This window comes from Coregonus lavaretus, assembly GCF_964263955.1.
Source record: "Coregonus lavaretus genome assembly, chromosome: 22".
In the NCBI taxonomy this organism is placed as follows: Eukaryota; Metazoa; Chordata; class Actinopteri; order Salmoniformes; family Salmonidae; genus Coregonus; species Coregonus lavaretus.
Genome location: NC_140009.1, coordinates 38,535,814 through 38,558,779, shown reverse-complemented (window position 1 = coordinate 38,558,779; position 22,966 = coordinate 38,535,814). Strand labels below are relative to the sequence as shown.

The 22,966-nt window shown below is 42.0% G+C and overlaps 1 protein-coding gene across 1 annotated transcript; it reads left to right on the top strand.

Moving 5' to 3' along the window:
- The first annotated feature begins 223 nt into the window (after positions 1-223).
- On the top strand, positions 224-22,966 carry LOC311149716 (uncharacterized protein). Its single transcript, XM_084186924.1, has 5 exons — positions 224-501; positions 10,990-11,155; positions 19,929-20,010; positions 20,229-20,574; positions 20,961-22,966. Exons 1-5 carry the CDS (start codon positions 430-432, stop codon positions 22,524-22,526), a joined length of 2,232 nt encoding a protein of 743 aa, XP_084043050.1. The 5' UTR covers positions 224-429; the 3' UTR covers positions 22,527-22,966.

Sequence of the window (22,966 nt, the reverse complement as noted above, 5' to 3'; positions counted from 1 at the left end):
TAGTTTCTCCGTCTCTGGCCCACACTCCAGTACAGTAGGTGGCGGTAATGCATCATAACGTTGGATGCCAACCGCCGATAAAAACCCACTGAAGAAGAAGACGACGACTTTGTACAACCCCCCCCCCCCTCCCTCCCCTCCCAAACCTAACAGACGTGTATTCTGAAGAATGTAAACAGTAACGTTAGCTAACAGTTTGCTAGCCACTCCACCATGTCGCACATACCGCCGGTAACTACTTGTAGCGTTCTTGGTTGTTCCAAAGCCAGGACTGATACTTTACACAGTCTTCCTAAAGACCCTGAAATCAGAAGACAGTGGGTGCAGTTTCTTTTTACTTCGAATCCAGATGTTCATATCGGTACTACAACACGAATTTGCAGCGCGCATTTCAACAGGGATTCATTTCTAAATTGGGGGCCGAAGTCAATGGGGTATGCCAAACTATTTGTTCTGAAACCGGACGCCATCCCAACAATTTTTCCGATTCATGAAGTATCGGTAAGTTTACCTGTCTCCCTATGGAACGCCGGTTGGGTCTTTGCTTTTAATTTGACACGTCAAATAACACAATTATATTATAGAATGTTGTGTGTGCTGAATTTGCACGTCTATCAGTAGCAGTCAAAGCTGTACAAAAAAAGTCTGCAAAGAAGCACACACTGGCCACGAACGATGTGTTTACAATACCGCGTTGGTAATAAGGCATTATTTGTTCGACCGCAACTTCTGGGGGGTAACTAGCTAGCTTTAGCTTGGTCCCTAGCTAGCACCAATCCAACCAGCCTGAAAACAATGACCAGTAGAAACTGCAGTTATTTTCATTATTCTTAGCAATGATTTAGGAATCCTTGTGAGTAAGTATTAGCTAGGTAGCCACTTGTTGTTCGCCTATTGAAATTGAACTTCGGTTCATGAAAATAAATAGTTAGCCAGCTACTTAACCCTGTTGCCCAAAGCTAACGTTATAAGCAGCCAGCTAGCTTCATCTGGCTAGTGAGGCTCGACCGGACCGGGTTGTGTGTTGTGAAGCTAGGCACAACAGTGAGAATTTGCGGTTCGCCTTCAAAATAAAAGAACCTCTTAAAGTGATGCAGAAAGTTACAATTGGTGGAATCATGTCATATTTAGACTAGATCATGTTAAACAAGGTTGGAATGTAGAGCAATGAAATGGGGTAGTAGTCTACTCGGTGACACCCGCAGAACACAACTGTATAGAGTTTACTCAAATATTAGCTTTTTAGCTAACTATAGCTACTGAAACAGATGTCGTTTTGCTTTTGGGGAAGAACATTGTTTGCATCCATCGGCTAGCTAGCTTTTTTTTATGACCAGCACTGTAGGTGCGCGAGACAACTTTACCAGCATCATAGCATAGGTATCGAAGAATCGTTATGACATGAAATACGAGTGATAGTGTAATCAATGTGTAATAACTACGTAAAAAATTAATAAACGCGTTAAATTATGTGACATGCAGTAATATTCGGGTCCTGGTTGGTCAACAAGCTAATTTGACACGTCAAATAGTGTTATTTGACGTGCATCTTTTTTGACACGCAAAGACCTAAACGGTGTTCCATATCTCACTAATGTTAGTTAATAATTAGCTAGCTAGCAAAAACAACGGGGAAAATATTGCGAAGCTAATCTCACTGGCTTCTCTTTTTTTGTGCCGATAAAATCAAACATGTTTGAAAATATCAGGACGTCTGGGACTGCTCAAAGACATCGGTAACCCTCAGATTTCATCTCTCACCCGCTCACATTAAACGAGCGTTAGTGACTGCTGTGCACACGAGTAGGCATGGGGATTTTGTCTCCGATCTCAAAAAAGTGTCTAGGACAGCCAAATCGGTCCCCAAATCATGTAGTGTACACCTGGCTAAAGCGCATACAGTGGGCGACATCAGCTCTCCGCGCTCACGTTTTTTCATTAAACGTTGGAGGAAATACGTTCCTAATGTTTGAGGAACGTGTTTGTTGGCTTCATAAATGCTAGTTTATTTAGACAAATATTTTTGGTTTGCCTAGAGTTATGCTAACCGGTTTGCAATCCCTTTATCTTTGTTAACTAGCTTGCTGGCCAGTTACAGGGGTTAGCTTGTTAGTTAGCTAGCGACAGTAGTTGGCAACTGCCATCAAGTTGTTGTTGTGTTATCAGATTTAGCCTGTTCAACCGTTTCCAGATTGCATACAGGCATTTGAATATAGAGCAATGTGGACATGGTAGACACACTTAAATGTATGTGTAGACGCATGACATGTTCGGAATTCCATGATCAGAACTCCAAACACAAAAGCTGCATGAACTGTCAAGTGTAGACATGACCTTATATGGTGGGGGAGTGGAATATTTTTAACTGGTCGCGCGATTTGCAAGCAACGACATTGAGTCACCATCAGTCGATACTGTCAATTCTGAAAATGCTTACCTGTACCTATGTTTGTCTGTACAACTGCGGTCCTTCAGCAGGGTGCTGAAATTAATAATTTTAATACAAACTTATATCGAATACAACCACCGACCTTTCCCTCATTTGTGTTGCTCAACTCAGCGCGAACGGGTTTGTGCCAATTGAAACTCAAGCCAAGTTCACATTACCCATAAGCACTCCGTTATGTTGCGCAGGATGTCATGCATTTCAATTGAGAGTCCACAACGGTGTGGAAACGCAACGCCCCTTGCGCGTCGAGCTACGGATGCCGCATACTTTGACATCTTCAGTCCAGCTAGAGTCCGTTGAAGAACAGGAAGTTACCAAACCAGAGATGAAAATGTGGTTATAGGTGATGGATTTATGGGATAGCTAGCAACTGATAAACAATTACCCATTCCTATATGTGGGTACTATTTTAATAGTAATGTTAAATAATACACATTGTCTGTTAAGCAAATTATGACTGTTGCCTCCCATTTAAGTTTGTGATGGTAATGACTCTGTAAGCTAGCTTGACTTGCTAGAAAGAAACAAATTCAGCAAAAAGTAACTAAACGAAACATGTTTTATCAACTGAAACAATATGTTTCTCCTGTCTTGAAAAGGTCCTATTTTGCAATCTCCCAAAATAAATGCGATCTCTGACCAGAGCCAGTATTATTGTTTTTTTGACGAGAGCGTATGCTCTCCGTCCAGTAGCGGAACGAGATTGCATGAAGATGACGTACAGCGTAATGACATACATCACACAATGTAAACGGGGCATCAGGTTAGGGTTGTCTCCGACTAAATCTTAGTCGACGAGAGTCGTCTGTTCTTTCGACCAATCGATTGGTCGCCATTAAAATGAATTTTTCCATATATAGACACACCCTATGTTTGAATAAAATCAACTATATGTAGGCTACTGAGCTTGTCTGATGCTTTAAGCACTGAAATAAAAAATGAAGACACTAATTACTAAAGAGGGCGCCAGAGATCAATATAGCCTAACCTGAAGAAAAAGATTTTCGTATGCACATTGTTGTGGAACAGTTTAATTTATAATAAAGTCTTCATATCTCAAAATCAATGTCGTGGTTAATCGAAATTCTATCTAAATGAAAATAATACAAATCTAAAAGTAACTTCTATTGCCATTGCCAATATGTGACCGACCGGCTCGATTCAGTCTTATGTAGCAAAATTTGAAATTGTGTTTTTTACATTGGATAAAAGCGAATTTACCAGCTACGTCTATCGACAGTTGTCGCAGTGACATTAACATTCTATTGAAATGGTTACTTGCAGTGGGGTCTTTTGTTTAGACATGTAGATAGCTAGCTAAACAATTAACCATAATCCCAACTCATAGCGTTACTACCCTGCATGAATCTGCAGGTAGCTAACCAACCAGGTTCAATGTTAGCTAGCTAGCTAACATTAGGCTATAACTAGCAATGCAAATGTCTCTGAGATACGAATATTACTACACAGATCATACACGTAATGTTAGCTAGCGAGCCAGCACGCTTTAACTTGAAATGAAAACGACTTTCTGACGAAATTAGAAACTTGTAATATCTGAAAATGTAGCTAGCTAGACTATCTTACCCATATACATGGATGGGCGCTTCTCCCTCTGTCACGGATGCCATGGTTGCCTTAGTTTGAAGATGTAATCGGAGACAGGTGTTTTATACAACAGCCTTCTGTGTGTTCTCTTTTTGACTCCATCTGCATATTTGCAATCAAACGGCAGAATTTTCTCAATTTCCTTAGCTATCATACTCTAATTCCACTGTGCATTCCACTGATTTCAAAACTCGGTCCTCCAGAAAGTGGAGAGCAACACCTTTGCAGTTCTACTACGTGATATCTTTCAAAAAAGCTGCGTTAGAAAGGATTACCTACACATACTGACCAGCTCATGTTATAGATAGAAGCATGCTACATGGCAGACCAATCTGAACTCATCTCTCGGCATGTCCTGCCCACCTATTATTTCAGCCAATCATCATGGCTAGCAGGAAGGTTCCTTGTCTTTTTCTGTGGCTAAACCAACTAGGCTCGTAATTTTAACAATTTTATTCGTATTTACAGATGGCATACAAGTTTGTTATTAAGGCACATGAAAGTTCACATGTTCCAGAGGGCATTTCTGCCAAAACACGCATTCTTATTTAAAAAAAAGTTTACTTGAAACATTGTATCAACTATTGTATTAACTTGGTCTGGTGGGAAGCTCATGCAAGCAAACTTGCAACATTGTATAAAATATTCTGGGCCCTCCCATGCCAGTGAGCTCCGGACAGACAGACACTGCTGTAGGCTATTTGCGCAAGGGATAAGAAGTAATCCGGTAGGCCTATTTTATGAAGTTTCTACCGGAACAGAGCACAATTAATCAAATGGCTACCCAGACTATTTGCATTGACACCCCCCCACCCCTTTGTTTTTACACTGCTGCTACTCGCTGTAGTCACTTTACCCCTACCCACATGTAGAAATTAACTCGACTAACCTGTACCCCCGCACATTGACTCGGTACCGGTACCCTCTGTATGTAGCCTCATTATTATTTTAGTGTTTTTATTTTTTACTTTAGTTATTTAGTAAATATTTTCTTAAAACTGCATTGTTGGTTAAGGGCTTGTAAGTAAGCATTTCACGGTAAGGTCTACACCTGTTGTATTCGGCGCATATGACATAAAATGTGATTTGACATCTTTCTCCTTTCATGCTGAGTGGTAATCGAAAGGGTGAGAGCTGGAAAGATTTTTAAATGGGCTACATTGAGGAACTATTTTAATTCTCAATGGATGTAAAAACAGACTTTGTTTACTTGCTGTTTGAGGAGAAGAAAACATTACTTTTAGAAGCTCCACAGTGATGGTGAGTTAAGACAATCAGAAATAGTATCAGATCTCCAAATAGGCACATTTATAGGCCTACATTTGCGCGCAGGCCAGGTAGACTAGTCCTACTTATATATGCGTAATCATGTGCGTGTCCTTACTCAAGATTGACAGGAGCGCTCCAAACAAGACAATGAATAAATTGACAACTCGTAAATGGAATGAAATACACCAAAACATTTTTTGTAGCCTAATTTGTACGCTGTGCAAACAATAATAATATAATAATAATAATAATAATAATATGTCAAACAACATGTCCACTCCTACAATGACAACGGTAAGACTGTAATAATAATATATTGAATGCATTAACAGAAATTACAGTAACCAAACAAACATTGTAGATTAGAAATTATGGAAATTAACGGTAAAAGTACTACTGGTGATCCTGGTGTGCCATCCCCGCGGCCTCCACAATGGATTAGTCCACTCAGACAGGAGTAATTCAGACAGGTTTATTGTGTGGCCACATTTTTTTATTATATATTTGCGACTGCTAGACAAAATAAAATCTTGGTCGACACCTGCCTATCGACCAAACAATTGACCAGTCGACTAAATGTGGTCAGACCTAGCCTACGCAGTACATCAAGGCCTCTATGTCTCCAGTTGAGCAACACAAATTAGGAAAAAGTAGGTGGTTGTATTCGACTGATGGTGACTCAATGTTGTTGCTAGCAAATCAAAATAAAAGTCCCCCACAAGTTATTCCTTTTTTGTCCATATGGCGCACATGCAGGACTTTTATTTTGACATGAGGTAAGCAGAGAGGAAGTGGGTCTACAACAGACCCACGTTTGGAAAGGGTTTAATAATATGATCCTTTAGATCAGGGGTGTCAAACGTCTGGCCCGCGGGCCGGATCAGGCCCGCAAACGGGTTTAATCCGGCCCGCGAGATGATAAAAAAAATATAAAAAAGTGTAAAGTATAAAAATGCGCTGCAATTTTTCAATAAAATAAACTGCTGTTCCAATTGCGTCCACTGGATGGCGCAATAGCAATTGTGTTAAGCAAGCAAACTGTTTATACCGGGGCAGAGCAAATAGGTCAAGCACGTGCAGCCAATGAGCTACTTTGTTTTGCCCGCGATATTTATTACGGCTTCTACTTTTAAACATTATGTGCTTTGGCACCCTCATTGCCCCAATATGTCTCTGTCAAAAAAGAGAAAAGTGGACGCAGAGTGTTCCAAGAAAAATGGTCATCCTATTTATTCACGGAATTGAATGGGAAAGCTGTATGTTTGGTGTGTTCAGAGCATGTTGCAGTGCTGAAAGAATATAACCTTCGTCGCCACTATGTGAGTCTTCATGCCGACAAATATGACAACTGTCAAGGACAGCGGAGATGAGAGAAGGTGAATGAACTGTTGGCGGGTCTGAAGAAACAGCAGTCTGTGTTTACTCACAGCCGAGACATCAGTGACGCTGCAGTGAAAGCTAGCTACCTCATTGCTAATGAATTGCTAATGAAATCGCAGTGGCTTCAAAACCATTTAGTGAGGGTGAATTTGTAAAAACATGCATGATGAAGGCAGCGGAGATTGTGTGCCCTGAAAAGCGGCAGGCTTTTGCAAATATCAGCCTGACAAGAAACACAGTTGCAGACAGGATTTCCGATCTTTCAGTGGATTTGGACAGCCAGTTGAAGCAAAAAGTAAAGTCATTTATTGCGTTTTCGGTTGCAATTGATGAAAGCACGGACATTACAGATGTTGCACAACTGGCCATTTTCATCCGCGGAGTTGATGACACATTGACCGTCACCGAGGAGTTCGTGGAGTTGGTGCCGATGACAGATACAACGACAGCAGCTGATATTTTTACCGCACTCGTCGGCGCGCTGGACAGGGTCGGAGTGGACTGGTCCCGCGCTGTCAGCCTGGCTACAGATGGTGCGCCCTCAATGATCGGGAAAAAAGCAGGCGTTGTGACAAAGTTCAGAGAGAAAGTGCAATCTGCAAATGGAGGATGTGATTTTTTGACTTTTCACTGTATTTTGCACCAGGAGGCTTTGTGTTGCAAGTCATTAAAGATGGATAACGTCATGAAGGTGGTCATCCAAACTGTTAATTTCATCCGATCCAGAAGCCTGAATCACCGTCAGTTTGACAGCCTTCTCAGAGAGAAAGACCACATCTATGGCCTGCCATACCACACTGAGGTAAGATGGTTAAGCCGAGGTGCTGTGCTGAGGCGTTTCTTTGATTTACGAGAAGAAATTGAACAGTTCATGGAAGAAAAGGGCAAACCAGTGTTAGAATTTCATTCCGCAGAATGGATGCAGGACCTTGCATTTATGGTGGATGTTACAGAGCACCTGAATAACTTGAACAAACAGCTGCAAGGGCGCAACAAAGTTGTCACGCAGTATTATGACAGCATACGTTCTTTCAAGTTGAAGCTGTCATTGTGGGAGACGCAACTTGCCGGTGGTGATGCAGCTCACTTCCCCTGTCTGAAAAATGTGTGCGCGACCCAACATGTGGCAGACGTGAAGCGGTTCAAAGATAAAATAACGGGACTGTTACGGGAGTTTGAGCAACGCTTTCAGATTTATGTTTATATGTTTTTATGTTGATGTGCTATTGTTTTTAATTGTTTTTATTTTATTTGTATATTTAACCTATTCTTGACTCTGTGGTTCTTGCACTTGTTTGGGAAACAGGATTTCATTATTTTTATCTACATTTCTGCCTGAGAAATGACACCCTGATATAGTTCTGTGATCTGTGAAACAGTTCTGTTAATCACTGAGGCATTGTGTGTTTGTGTGTTCTTTTTCTTTAGAATTTTCAAATAAACTTGACGTGTTTTATGATTAATAGTGATGTTGTGCTTGTACTATTTTGGACACACTGTCCTCAGGCTCCAGCTTTATGTTGTATGTTGATCGTATTAAAACAAAGAAAACGATCTGAAGTTGTTGTTTTTAAGTTATATATACCATGATTTTTCCGGTCCGGCCCACTTGGGAATAGATTTTCCTCCATGTGGCACCTGAGCTAAAATGAGTTTGACACCCCTGCTTTAGATATTTTGTCTTAAATTCCCTCCGTCATAATGACCAACCGTCCTGCCCATCGGCACAGTAAGTTGAAATGGAATTGTATTTAACTTCTGGTTTCCCACGGACTGTTTTTGTGCAACCCAACACAATTGAAAGCAATGCTAGTGTATGTACATACAACCTTTTTGCTAAAAGCAGCTAATCCTGGCCGTGATCCCACTCTCCGAGGGTGTCTCGGGGAGAGTTGGGATATGCAAAAAAAACACTTTCAATTCACACATGGGTATTAATCAGGGGAGAAAGACTGCCCCTTCTCATTGAAGCCACGTTAGTTCATGGCTGACCGTGGTATTGCAGGCATTGTTTGCAGAAAACAGGATCCTCATTATAGTAAATGCAAAAATGGCAATCTTCGTGGTCAATGTTCGAAAACAATCATGGTACCAGTAATTGCTTCTAATACACCAGATGTGTGTCCTTGAACAGATCATTTTCAAATCGCACACAAAATAAGTTATGGATAATAACTAATAGTAATCTGACATTTCACATTCTTAAAATAAAGTTGTGATCCTAACTGACCTAAGACAGGGAATTTTTACTAGGATTAAATGTCAGGAATTGTGAAAAACTGAGTTTGGCTAAAGTGTATGTAAACTTCAGACTTCAGCTGTACAGTAATTGCTATTAACACACAGGTGTACATGTGTGAAATAGGACACATATAAGCATGATGTGCACCTGTGTAAAGCTAGCCACAATAAGGATTAGCCACAATAGTGGAATTTGCAGTTCGTCTTCAAAATAGAGGTCCCCCATTGAAACTGATCCAAACGAATAAAAATAGTGGAATAATGCCATATTTGGACTAGATGATGCTAAACAAGGTTGGAATGTTGTTATATAACTTACTTATTTAGACAGTAAAAAAAAAAAAAAAGTTCAAATGCCACTGTGGATTTACTAGACTGCATAATTGCATTGGGGCATACATATACAGTGCCGTGAAAAAGTATTTTCCCCCTTTCTAATTTTCTCTACTATTGCATATTTTTGATACTGAATGTAATCAGATCTTTAACAAAAACCTAATATTAGATAAAGGGAACCTGAGTGAACAAGTAACACACTTATTTCATTTATTTCATAAACAAAGTTATGCAACACTCAATGCCTGTGTGAAAAAGTAATTGCCCCATTACACTCAATAACTGGTTGTGCCATCTTTAGCTGCAATGACTCCAACCAAACGCTTCCTGTAGTTGATCAGTCTCTGACGTCGCTGGAGGAATTTTGGCACACTCTTCCATGCAGAACTGCTGTAACTCAGCGACATTTGTGGGTTTTCAAGCACGAACTGCTCGTCCTGCCGCAACATCTCAATTGCGATTAGGTCTGGACTTTTGAATAGGCCATTCCAAAACTTAAAATGTCTTGCTTTTTAGCCATTTTCATGTACACCTGATTGTGTGTTTTGGATCATTGTCTTGCTGCATGACCCAGCTGCACTTCAGTATCAGCTCACAGATGGATGGCCTGACATTCTCCTGTAGAATTCTCTCATACAGAGCAGAATTCAAGGTTCCTTCTATTAAGGCAAGTCATCCAGGTCCTCAGGCAACAAAGCATCCCCAAACCATCACACTACCACCACTATGCTTGTCCGTTGGTATGAGGTTCTTACTGTGGAATGCAGTGTTTGGTTTTAGCCAGGCATAATGGGACCCATGTCATCCAAAAAGTTATACTTTTGAATCATCTGTCCATAGATCATTCTTCCAAGAGTCTTGATGATCTTCCAGGTGGTTTTGGCAAACTTGAGTCAACTTTTTGGAGAACATGGGTCCCATTATGCCAGGCAAAAACCAAACAATTCTTAATTAAATCAATAAAATAAGTATACATTGTTTTATTTGTAAAATGTCTGATAATTCAGTATCGAAAATATGCAAAAATAGAGAAAATCAGAAAGGGGGCAAATACTTTTTCACGGCACTGTGAAATTTCGTGGCACCACAAAATTGTTTAGCATACTTCGCAACAACGTAAAGTTGATAACTGTCTGGCTCACAAGCTATTTGCTCATTAAAACAGTTTCTGTTCTGAAAACGTATTAACAATATAGCTAATGTTTCCACCGCAGCATAGAGATACTAGCCAGAGATTGTGCTAGCTACTTTTTCCCGTGGGTTGAAAATATTTGAGAACACCCAATCAGAGGTTCTACAACACCACGCCTGAGAGTATTGTCTGTTTGTTCTATATGATCTATGGATTTGATTATTTATAGTAATGACCAAATCTTGTTCGGTAACAGGATGTGCCAAGAATTTGTTAGCATTTCAACACAGCCTTCCTAAAGACCCTTGACTCCTGCTTGAGTGGTTGCTGTTTCTTGCTGAGTGTAACATTAAGCCTGGTGAAAAGTTTAAAATTACTTCAGAAACGAGTATCTGCAGGGCTCACTTTACAGATGAGTGTTTCACCAATTTCACTCAAGTGAAGATGGGATTTGCAAAAAAGGCTGAACTTGAAGTTCGACGTTGTACCGTTGGCGAAGGGTAAAGAAAATAGCTAGCCTATCTAGGCAAATATTCCTAACCCCGGTTGTTTACATTGTACTTGTTTTGTTTAGGTGGAACACACGACGTCGGGTGTGACAAAAGATGAGGGATGTCAATATGAACCACCACCAGCATGCAACATTATGGTACCATCACCTCCAAGACCCGTTCTGGTACCGTTAAAACACAACGTGTCAACACAGGCTTATTATTACAGAGAAAAAAATAAAAACAAAGGTGAGGCATATGGCTTGTATCTTTTGTAGAATATTTTCCTTCTTTTCAATTACAGCTGAAATGAATTGGTGTGTAGGGCAATTCCTTGGTAGCGGAATTGCGCTGAGACTAGGCTGTCGCGGTGACCATATTACCGCCACACCGGCAGTCACGAGTCATGACCGCAGTCAAATTCCCACGGAATTGCCCTGAGACTAGGCTGTCGCGGTGATCATATTACCACAGTCAAGGTAATCCCATCGAAAACTGCGCAAATTAATGCAGCTGATGGGTAGCCTACCCAACTTGCTAACAGCCCTCTCTAATGGCCTGGTACTCAGTGCTTTGTTGTCCCTTTAATCACTCTCTAAACACTTCATGATTGAATTTGAATAATCTGAATGATGAGGACAAAATGGTGAAGGGGGTTAGAGGCAGGGCTTGCAACTAATTATTTCCCCCTCACCGTCCCGAAGTGCAATTTCAACTGTCAAATTGAACTTGAACCATCCCAAAATTAAAATACTTGTTTTTTTGTTGTTTTGATATGCCAAAATGGGTCTAGGTCATTTGCGGTGCTTTTAAAGTAATTGGTGTATTTCTGAGACAGATACAGACAGTCTATATTACAAACTTAATTTGTAAAAAAAAAACTTTTTGCATCTTAATGAAAACAGACAAACATCCATTATTGTTCAATTAATACATTATAATTATTAATAATCTAACCACATGTACAGTTGAAGTCGGAAGTTTACATACACTTAGGTTGGAGTCATTAAAACTTGTTTTTCAACCACTCCACACATTTCTTGTTAACAAACTATAGTTTTGGCAAGTCGGTTAGGACATCTACTTTGTGCACGACACAAGTAATTTTTCCAACAATTGTTTACAGACAGATTATTTCACTTATAATTCACTGTATCACAATTCCAGTTGGTCAGAAGTTGACATACACTAAGTTGACTGTGCCTTTAAACGTCTTGGAAAATTCCAGAAAATGATGTCATGGCTTTAGAAGCTTCTGATAGGCTAATTGACATCATTTTAGTCAATTGGAGGTGTATCTGTGGATGTATTTCAAGGCCTACCTTAAAACTCAGTGCCTCTTTGCTTGACATCATGTGAAAATCAAAAGAAATCAGCCAAGACCTCAGAAAAAAAATTGTAGACCTCCACAAGTCTGGTTCATGCTTGGGAGCAATTTCCAAATGCCTGAAGGTACCACGTTCATCTGTACAAACAAAACTACACGCCATGGGACCACGCAGCCGTCATACCGCTCAGGAAGGAGACGTGTTCTGTCTCCTAGAGATGAACATACTTTGGTGCGAAAAGTGCAAATCAATCCCAGAACAACAGCAAATGACCTTGTGAAGATGCTGGAGGAAACAGGTACAAAAGTATCTATATCCACAGTAAAACGAGTCCTATATCGACATAACCTGAAAGGCCGCTCAGCAAGGAAGAAGCCATTGCTCCAAAACCGCCATAAAAAAGCCAGACTACGGTTTGCAACTGCACATGGGGACAAAGATCGTACTTTTTGGAGAAATGTCCTCTGTTCTGATGAAACAAAAATAGAACTGTTTGGCCATAATGACCATCGTTATGTTTGGAGGAAAAAGGGGGCGGCTTGCAAGCCGAAGAACACCATCCCAACCGTGAAGAACGGGGATGGCAGCATCATGCTGTGGGGGTGCTTTGCTGCAGGAGGGACTGGTGCACTTCACAAAATATATGGCATCATGAGGAAGGAAAATTATGTGGATAAATTGAAGCAACATCTCAAGACATCAGTCAGGAAGTTAAAGCTTGGTCGCAAATGGGTCTCCAAATGGACAATGATCCCAAGCATACTTCCAAAGTTGTGGCAAAATGGCTTAAGGACAACAAAGTCAAGGTATTGGAGTTGCCATCACAAAGCCCTGACCTCAATCCTATAGAAAATGTGTGGGCAAAACTGAAAAAGCGTGTGCGAGCAAGGAGGCCTACAAACCTGACTCAGTTACACCAGCTCTGTCAGGAGGAATGGGCCAAAATTCACCCAACTTATTGTGGGAAGCTTGTGGAAGGCTACATGAAACGTTTGACCCAAGTTAAACAATTTAATGGCAATGCAACCAAATACTAATTGAATGTATGTAAACTTCTGACCCACTGGGAATGTGATTAAATAAATCACTCTCTACTATTATTCTGACATTTCACATTCTTAAAATAAAGTGGTGATCCTAACTGACCTAAGACAGGGAATTTTTACTAGTATTAAATGTCAGGAATTGTGAAAAACTGAGTTTAAATGCATTTGGCTAAGGTGTATGTAAACTTCCGACTTCATCTGTATATTATCCATGTTGTCGTTCAGCCACGACTCGGTGAAACATAAGATATTACAGTTTTTAATGTCCCGTTGGTAGGATAGTCTTGAATGGATCTCATCCAGTTTATTCTCCCAATGATTGCACGTTGGCCAATAGGACGGATGGTAGAGGCGAGTTACCCACTCGCCGATGAATTATCACAAGGCACCCGGACCTGCGTCCCCTTTATCGGTGTCTTCTCTTCATGCGAATGACGGGGATTTGGGCCTGGTCGGGTATCTGGAGTAAATCCTTCGCGTCCGACTCAATAAAGAAAATATCTTTGCCCAGTTCGATGTGAGTAATCACTGTTCTGATATCCAGAAGCTCTTTTCGGTCATAAGAGACGGTGGCAGAAATATTATGTACAAAATAAGTTACAAGCAACGTGAAAAAACACACAAAATAGCACAATTGGTTATGAGCTTGTAAAACGGCAGCCATCTCCTCCGGCGCTATTCTGGTCTTGAAGACCAACGTTAATTTGCTTTGACTATTTGTACATTCTGAGAGACAGCAACCACAGTTAACTCGCTCTAGACTAACTTCTTGCTAGTTATTTATCATCCCATCCGATTACATACTACCTGTCATGACTGCATCAAACCGAGAGAAGCTAGCTAATTGAGGCTAGCCTTAACTTTACTGCGTTTCTCACCTTCCTACAGTTAGCCTACAAATAACAACAACTCCATTCATTTATAAATAGTAGCCTACCCGGCTTTTGGTCATTGTAGCCTTTCCTTCTTATTTCACTTTTAATTCTGTGCATCTTCCATTGATTAGATATCTTATCTTGCTTGCCACACAAGCAGAGCAGCAATGCAATTTTCTCTCTCGCTCTCTCCACTGGAAGCTCAATGATCAGAGTGCATGCCTTTTTCCAGATCATCAATATAGAGTCGCAACATGCAGCCCATATGTTTTGATTTCTAAGACATTCTAAATTTGTGGGCATATCACAACTAAATAAATCATGGATTTTATTGTGATCGTGTATATTAAATGGATTTATTCGACTTTTTGAAATGTAGATGTTCCAAAGGCGCGCATCAGCAGCTTGCTAGAAGCCCAGAGATGCTAAACGTCTATGTTAATTAATGGTCAATTAGTGAAGGTAAAGGGGATACCTAGTCAGTTGCACAACTGAATGCATTCAACCGAAATGTGTCTTCTCCATTTAACTACAGATGGGCATGATTAATACAGTACTCGAACTGATGTCAAAACTCGATCTTTAACCAGGGATCAATTTTTCAAATACTGTCTTGAAGACAACGTTAATTTGCTTTGACTTTAGTGTTCTATTTGTACATGTGTATTTGTGGGACGCAACAAGAAAACAAACCAAGCATCACAGTTCTGCTCTCAATCCCCTTTCCCCGCCGTGTCTCACTCAATTGCGTTCCGCTGGGTGCGCCTACAGAAATAAATGCCTATAAAAACTAATCTAACTGATGGGATACACAAGCTACATTCCTTGACAAATGACAGTTTTATCACAAATTCTAAATGGACTGGTTGACCGAAGTAGGGAAATATGTATCCCAACAAGGAGCTGCAGTTTTGAAATAATTGCGTCATTTTCCGCTTAGGACACACCGACTGCGTCATTGCGTTTTGGTACACCAGAAGTACATTCATTTCCAATGGAACGCTGCGTTTGCCTTGCAGCATTGCGTTGCAGAGGCAGTTGCAGTGCGTTCTGTGTGGTGCATACGTTGGATTTATCGAACGTATGCGTCAAACTGTATGGGTAAACGGGTTGACAGAAATGGTAGCAGAAGGTGAATGTTTTAACTTTTGTTGCACACATATCTAGATGATGCTGCATACTATTTTGTGCAATGACGCAGTCAGTGTGTTCAAATCGTTAGGCTACATTGCGGTTGTCACTAGTTACCACAGCACTGAAAATATGCAACAACATTAGTTTGATAAAGACAAAGAGTGTGTTTTCATCAGAATCATTAAGCCTAGGCCTACTCATCAAACTGATGTCCTGGCCATAATTCATCCACATGCAGTGTTCAATGTAGAATTGTTCATCCATTTTGAAAATTCAAAGGAACAGACATAATAAACTAAATCGAACCTCTGTATATCGAAAAGACAGATTTTGGTTTGTAACCTTGAAAAAAAAGTTTTTCTTCTTGCCAAATTCAGCCCTGTTTCAAATGAAACATACTCCAGTACTCGATTACTCGATTTACACCCATAATATAATTGCGGTAACGGAATTTCATCATGGGTCCCTGATCTGTACTACACAGAAATGCATAATTATGGATATGAATGGCATTCTCTTCCATAGTAAAGTATCCTAAATAGACACACAAAAGGTAGAAATATGCAATATCCTCCTTTGCATATTTGGGTATCATTCTACAAACTGGCTATTATTTTAAGACCAAATGCGTCCTCCGAAACACGACCCTGCCAAGCCGCACTGCTTCTTGACCCACTGCCCGCTTAACCCGGAAGCCAGCCACACCAATGTGTTGGAGGAAACACTGTACAACTGGTGACCGAAGTCCGCGTGCATGCGTCCGGCCCGCCACAAGGAGTCGCTAGAGCGCGATGGGACAACGACATCCCAGCCGGCCAAACCCTCCCCACTACAGACCCTCCCGGTCGCGGCCAGCTGCGGCCCAGCCTGGGATCGAACCCAGGTCTGTAGTGACGCTTCTAGCACTACGATGCAGTGCCTTAGACCGCTGCGCCACTCGGGAGGCCCGCACTACTTCAGTACTTTAGACACTAGAACATGAAAAAGGGCTCGTTTATTTTATTTTACTTTTGGTACTTCTGTCAAATGTATCTCTCCGATGTCTCCCTTATAGTGCAAGCGCACCATGCCTGCTCCACTTAGCCTGCACTGGGAGTCTGGGCTGTATCATGTTAGCTCCCCACTCATGCTGCACACAAGTTAACACACTTGAATAATCCGACACGGCATGTAGAAATGTTGAAACTGTTAATTACTGTTCGCAAAACAATGTCCATACAGGCTAGAACACTTTACAATGGTGACATTAATTGGAGGGAGAGAGAGGGGGAGGGGTTGTCCAGACTTTTCACACTCTTGCTTTGACCACCAGACAACAGAAAGATAAAAGAAAATGGTTATTAGCTGAACATAACAGTATGCCAGTGGAAGGGAGGACAGTTGCAGGTGACCCAACTGTGGTTTGTGAATACTATGATTTCCCATTGTAGCCAATTCAACTGCATAAATTGGTAAGATAATTTTGAGTTTAAAGGTGCAATATGCCATTTCCTGGTTGCTATAATCTATGAATTTCACATGACTGTGAATACAGATATGCATCTGTTGGTCACAGATACCAGAAAAGCAGTCAGTATCTGGTGTGACCACCATTTGCCTCATACAGCGCAACACATCTCCTTCGCATAGAGTTGATCAGGCTGTTGATTGTGGCCTGTGGAATGTTGTCCCACTCCTCTTCAACGGCTGTGCGAAGTTGCTGGATATTGGTGGGAACTGGAACACGCTGTCGTACACTTTCATCCAGAGCATCCCAAACATGCTCAATGGGTGACATGTCTGGTGAGTATGCAGGCCATGGAAGAACATTTTCAGCTTCCAGGAATTGTGTACAGATCCTTGCGACATGGGGCTTTGCATTATCATGCTGAAACATGAGGTGAATACGGCGGATGAATGGCACGACAATGGGCCTCAGGATCTCTGTGCAATCAAATTGCCATTGATAAAATGCAATTGTCTTAGTTGTCTGTAGCTTATGCCTGCCCTTACCATAACCTCACCATGGGGCACTCCGCTTGCCCACACGACGTCATACACAATGTCTGCCATCTACAGTTGAAACCGGGATTCATCCGTGAAGAGCACACTTCTCCAGCGTGCCAGTGGCCATTGAAGGTGAGTATTTGCATCCCTGAAGTCGGTTACGATGTTGAGCTGCAGTCAGGTCAAGACCCTGGTGAGGACGGCGAGCACGCAGATTAGCTTCCCTGAGACGGTTTCTGACAGTTTGTGCAGAAATTATTTGGTTGTGCAAACCCACAGTTTCATCAGCTGTCCAGGTGGCTGGTCTCAGACGATCCCGCAGGTGAAGAAGCCGGATGTGGAGGTCCTGGGCTGGCGTGGTTACACGTGGTCTGCGGTTGTGAGGCTGGTTGGACATACTGCCAAATTCTCTAAAACGACTTTGAAAGCATCTAATGGTTGAGAAATGAACATTCAATTCTCTGGCAACAGCTCTGGTGGACATTCCTGCAGTCATCATGCCAATTGCACGCTACCTCAAAACTTGAGACATGTGTGGCATTGTGTTGTGTGACTAAACTGCACAAGGTGCACCTGTGTAATGATCATGCTGTTTAACCAGCTTCTTGATATGCCACACCTGTCAGGTGGATGGATTATCTTGGCAAAGGAGAAATGCTCACTAACAGGGATGTAAACAAATCTGTGCACAAAATTGGAGAGAAAAAAGCTTTTTGAGCGACTGGAAAATGTCTGGGATCTTTTATTTCAGCTCATGAAACATGTGACCAACACTGTGTTTATATTTTTGTTCAGTATAAATATGTGTATTAGTTGGCAGGGGTCTTTACTTCAACATTGTGCTTTGATGTATTTCTAGTACCGTAACACTTTTTCAAAGACCCCTTTTCCATCTGTTTGGCAAGAAATCAAAGCCTTTGCTTATTCAAATTTTTTGGGATGGAAAATGGTTGGAAAATGTACAGTGAGGGAAAAAAGTATTTGATCCCCTGCTGATTTTGTACGTTTGCCCACTGACAAAGAAATTATCAGTCTATCATTTTAATGGTAGGTTTATTTGAACAGTGAGAGACAGAATAACAACAGAAACATCTAGAAAAACGCATGTCAAAAATGTTATAAATTGATTTGCATTTTAATGAGGGAAATAAGTACTAAGTAAGTAGCAGAGGTCAGACGTTTCTTGTAGTTGGCCACCAGGTTTGCACACATCTCAGGAGGGATTTTGTCCCACTCCTCTTTGCAGATCTTCTCCAAGTCATTAAGGTTTCGAGGCTGATGTTTGGCAACTCGAACCTTCAGCTCCCTCCACAGATTTTCTATGGGATTAAGGTCTGGAGACTGGCTAGGCCACTCCAGGACCTTAATGTGCTTCTTCTTGAGCCACTCCTTTGTTGCCTTGGCCGTGTGTTTTGGGTCATTGTCATGCTGGAACACCCATCCACGACCCATTTTCGATGCCCTGGCTGAGGGAAGGAGGTTCTCACCCAAGATTTGACGGTACATGGCCCTTTGATGCGGTGAAGTTGTCCTGTCCCCTTAGCAGAAAAACACCCCCAAAGCATAATGTTTCCACCTCCATGTTTGACGGTGGGGATGGTGTTCTTGGGGTCATAGGCAGCATTCCTCCTCCAAACACAGCGAGTTGAGTTGATGCCAAAGAGCTCCATTTTGGTCTCATCTGACCACAATACTTTCATCCAGTTCTCCTCTGAATCATTCAGATGTTCATTGGCAAATTTCAGACGGGCATGTATCTGTGCTTTCTTGAGCAGGGGGACCTTGCGGGCGCTGCAGGATTTCAGTCCTTCACGGCGTAGTGTGTTACCAATTGTTTTATTGGTGACTATGGTCCCAGCTACCTTGAGATCATTGACAATATCCTCCTGTGTAGTTCTGGGCTGATTCCTCACCGATCTCATGATCATTGCAACTCCACGAGGTGAGATCTTGCATGGAGCCCCAGGCAGAGGGAGATTGACAGTTATTTTGTGTTTCTTCCATTTGCAAATAATCGCACCAACTGTTGTCACCAAGCTGCTTGGCGATGGTCTTGTAGCCCATTCCAGCCTTGTGTATGTCTACAATCTTGTCCCTGACATCCTTAGAGAGCTCTTTGGTCTTGGCCATGGTGGAGAGTTTGGAATCTGATTGATTGATTGATTGCTTCTGTGACAGGTGTCTTTTATACAGGTAACAAACTGAGATTAGGAGCACTCCCTTTAAGAGTGTGCTCCTAATCTCAGCTTGTTACCTGTATAAAAGACACCTGGGAGCCAGAAATCTTTCTGATTGAGAGGGGGTCATATTTATTTCCCTCATTAAAATGCAAATCAATTTATAACATTTTTGACATGTGTTTTTCTGGATTTTTTTGTTGTTATTCTGTCTCTCACTGTTCAAATAAACCTACCATTAAAATGATAGACTCATCGTTTCTTTGTCAATGGGCAAACATACAAAATCAGCAGGGGATCAAATACTTTTTTCCCTCACTGTATATATGCCTTAAGTTCTCAGACATATAGATTCAACTTTCATTTGACACCCAATTCAACATGCTCCTATGAACTTCACGTTGGTGCTTATGGGTCCTTTTACATGGAAATGACCTGTAACATGCTACTGTATTTGTTTTGTATTTGATTTACAGCCATCCAAGTGCAGCCAATTCAGAAGAATGTCGGAGTCAATACTAGGTTTACGGAGGACATACCACACAGGGAAGTGAACAGGTATAAACTTTCATTTTACTTTAAGTAGCCCGTGGCAAACTATTCTAAATCAATTGGCTAATGACTTAGGCCACCTGTCCTCCTAATCTATGAGCGACTGTTCAACTGAAAATTGTCATACAACTATGCTTAATTACTTTTGAGCGGTCTCACTGTCCGGCCTGCTTGCGAAGCCCAATCTGTAGTAACCTTTGATAAAGAAATATATCTTCTTCCAGTTTAAACTCTGTCACGGTGTACATGGCGAGGAAGTACGTGGTCTACGAAGACTGCCTCCTTCCGTTGTTCAAGACTTGTCCGGTCTGTCGCGGCTCCTGCAGCATCGACAAGTTCATCCATGACACCCTGCTCACCATCAACCGGTTCTGCAACCACTGTGACCACCGGAGCCAATGGAAGAGTCAGCCCTTTAACCTCCCAGCTGGATACCTGACCTCCTCAGCAGCCAAAGTATCAACTGGCACAACTGATACTCCCACTGGCATGTCAACTGGTACATCCACTGATGCTCAGACTGGCACCTCAACTGGCCCAACTGGTACCTTCAATGCTCAGACCCTGAAGGTAGCATTTTTTGTTTACAATGCATGAATGCAAAAACACACAAGCCATGAAAACAACAAACTTTTTAAATGGGGAGGTGTTAGTCAAGTAAACCAGTAACCACAATTGTCATCAGCTATGGCTATGATTTGTAAACTAAGTGAAATCAGGAGGTTGGCAGTATTTTTGTCCATAGTCAAAATAGGTTGAGATGCATTTGTCCATAGAATATTACATATTTAGGGAGGTTCTGTGGGGTATTGATGTCCATTTCTCATCTGCATTGTGTTTCTCTCTAGCCAGTAGTTATGTGGAACTATTGGTATAAGAGTGCCAATTGTAAGTACATTGAAGATTATTACTGATTCGTTGTAGCTATTGCTCATTATTGTTCATTGTCCTTGCAGACTGTGGAGGAAAGTGGTCTGTTGGAGAGTAAAGATGGTGATATCTGCAACAAAGGTCTAGAGGACATTCAAACCCTGGTGTTTGAGACGACTCTTTGTTTGGATGACGAAGTTCACGACGACAAATCCATTAAGAAGAATCGTCAGTCATTAGAGGAGGAGGAACAACAAGAGGTGGGGGAGGAAGAAATGAAGGAGGAGGAGACTAGTGAGGAGGAGGAGGAGGAGAGCTCTGATAGGGAGTGGGAACCTGAGGTGGAGTTAGGTGAACCTCTAGCCTCAGATTCCGAAGGGGAGTCCCCGGCACTCTGCCCGGATTGCGGCACGTTCACCAAAGGCTCCAAGGCACACGTCTGCGAGCACGTGAAGCCGTTCGTCTGCCAGGACTGTGGCAAGCGGTTCGTTAACGAGGTCTCTCTCAACATTCACAGAAGAATCCACAAGCCAGGCTACGTGCACGAGTGCAAGTACTGCCTCAAGCCGCTCCAAAGCAGGCCGGAGAAGCTGAGGCACGAGGAGAGCCACCCGCATGTGGAAAAGCCCTATGAATGCCCCGACTGCCCCAAAAGATTTAGTGACATTAAAGCCAGAGACAGCCACATTCAAGGCCACAGAGGGCCCACACAACACATTTGCAACATCTGTAAAATGGAGTTCAACAAAAAACACATCCTGGAAAGACACATGCTAGTCCACAGCGGGGACAAGTCCTACACATGCCCCGAGTGCCAGCGCTCCTTCAACCAAGCGAGCCATCTCAAGTCCCACATGCGCCTCCACACGGGCGAGCGGCCCTACAAGTGCCAGCAATGTGACAAGTCCTTCAACCACAACGTGAGTCTGAAAAGCCACATCCAGCGCTACCACCCAGGCCTTGGCTACGGGACCAAGGAGAAGGAAGAGGGACAGGAGCCCATCTCAAACTCAGTGACTCAGACTGAACAACAGGTAATGATAGAGGAGAGTCGAAAGCCAAACGCAGAGACTGGGCAGAAGAGAGTGAAGAGGGCACTCAGGGCAGGGAGGAAGAGGAAACGACAGACCTTTGACCCTGAGGAGTTTGTGGAGAGTAAGAACAACAGTGACTCAGAATTCAACCCAGAAGAGGAGGAGAGCGGGAGCAACAGTGACTTTGACTTCAACCCAGAAGAGGAGGAGAGCGGGAGCAAAAGGAGGACTACAGGTAGACCAATAGGCAGACCGAAAGGGAGACCAGGGACCACCAGAAAGATGCATGCAAGAACTGTTGGTAAAGAGCTTGATGGATCGAACCTGAATAAACACAAATCTGCAAAACAGTGGGAGCTGGAGAAAGAGAGGCAGAGCGACCCAGTGGAGGAGAGAGGGAGCAAAAGGAAAGCCACAAGCAGCGGAAGAGGAAGGGGGAGAGGCAGGGGAAGACCAAAAACCATTAGAGAGATGCATGAGGGAACTGCTTGCGAAGAGCTTGATGGTTCTAACCTGAATGAACAAGTACCATCAATAGAGACTGGTCTTTCTGAACTTTTAGAGAGTTGTAGGCCAATTCAAAATGTATATGAGGCTTTTGAACCGATGCCAAATTAACTGCTAGTTACTGAAGAGTTGGCCAGTGTTTTCTGTTTTTCTTTCTCGGTTTTCTATATTTTGTATACATTGAAGAAGAAAAATGCTGTTATGAAGGGACACAAATGTCCCCAAGGTTCAAGATTCCACAAGGAAACTACTGTGCCTCCCAAATGGTACCCTATTCCCTGTATAATGCACTACTTTGCATTGCAGAGTTACATTGAGCCCTGGCCATACGCCTGCCACCTGATTCCTAATGTTCAACATTTGTGTTCTAACAAACTTGACGTCTACATTATCAGTTATGATCATTTAAGAAAATAGTTCAATAACAATAACTACTACTGCAGACAATGGAAAGTGCCTCCTATACTTAGTCTTTGATAAAAGGTTATCTTGGATTGCAATTGATATATTTTTCTGACAAGATTGTAATAAACTTTTCAATATAGCATGTC

Coding starts and splice junctions, on each gene's coding strand:
- LOC311149716 (XM_084186924.1), top strand. CDS start 430: ATGGGGTATGCCAAACTATTTGTTCTGAAACCGGACGCCATCCCAACA. Junction 502..10,989: donor TTCCGATTCATGAAGTATCG/GTAAGTTTACCT, acceptor TGTTTTGTTTAG/GTGGAACACACGACGTCGGG. Junction 20,011..20,228: donor CCACACAGGGAAGTGAACAG/GTATAAACTTTC, acceptor ATCTTCTTCCAG/TTTAAACTCTGTCACGGTGT.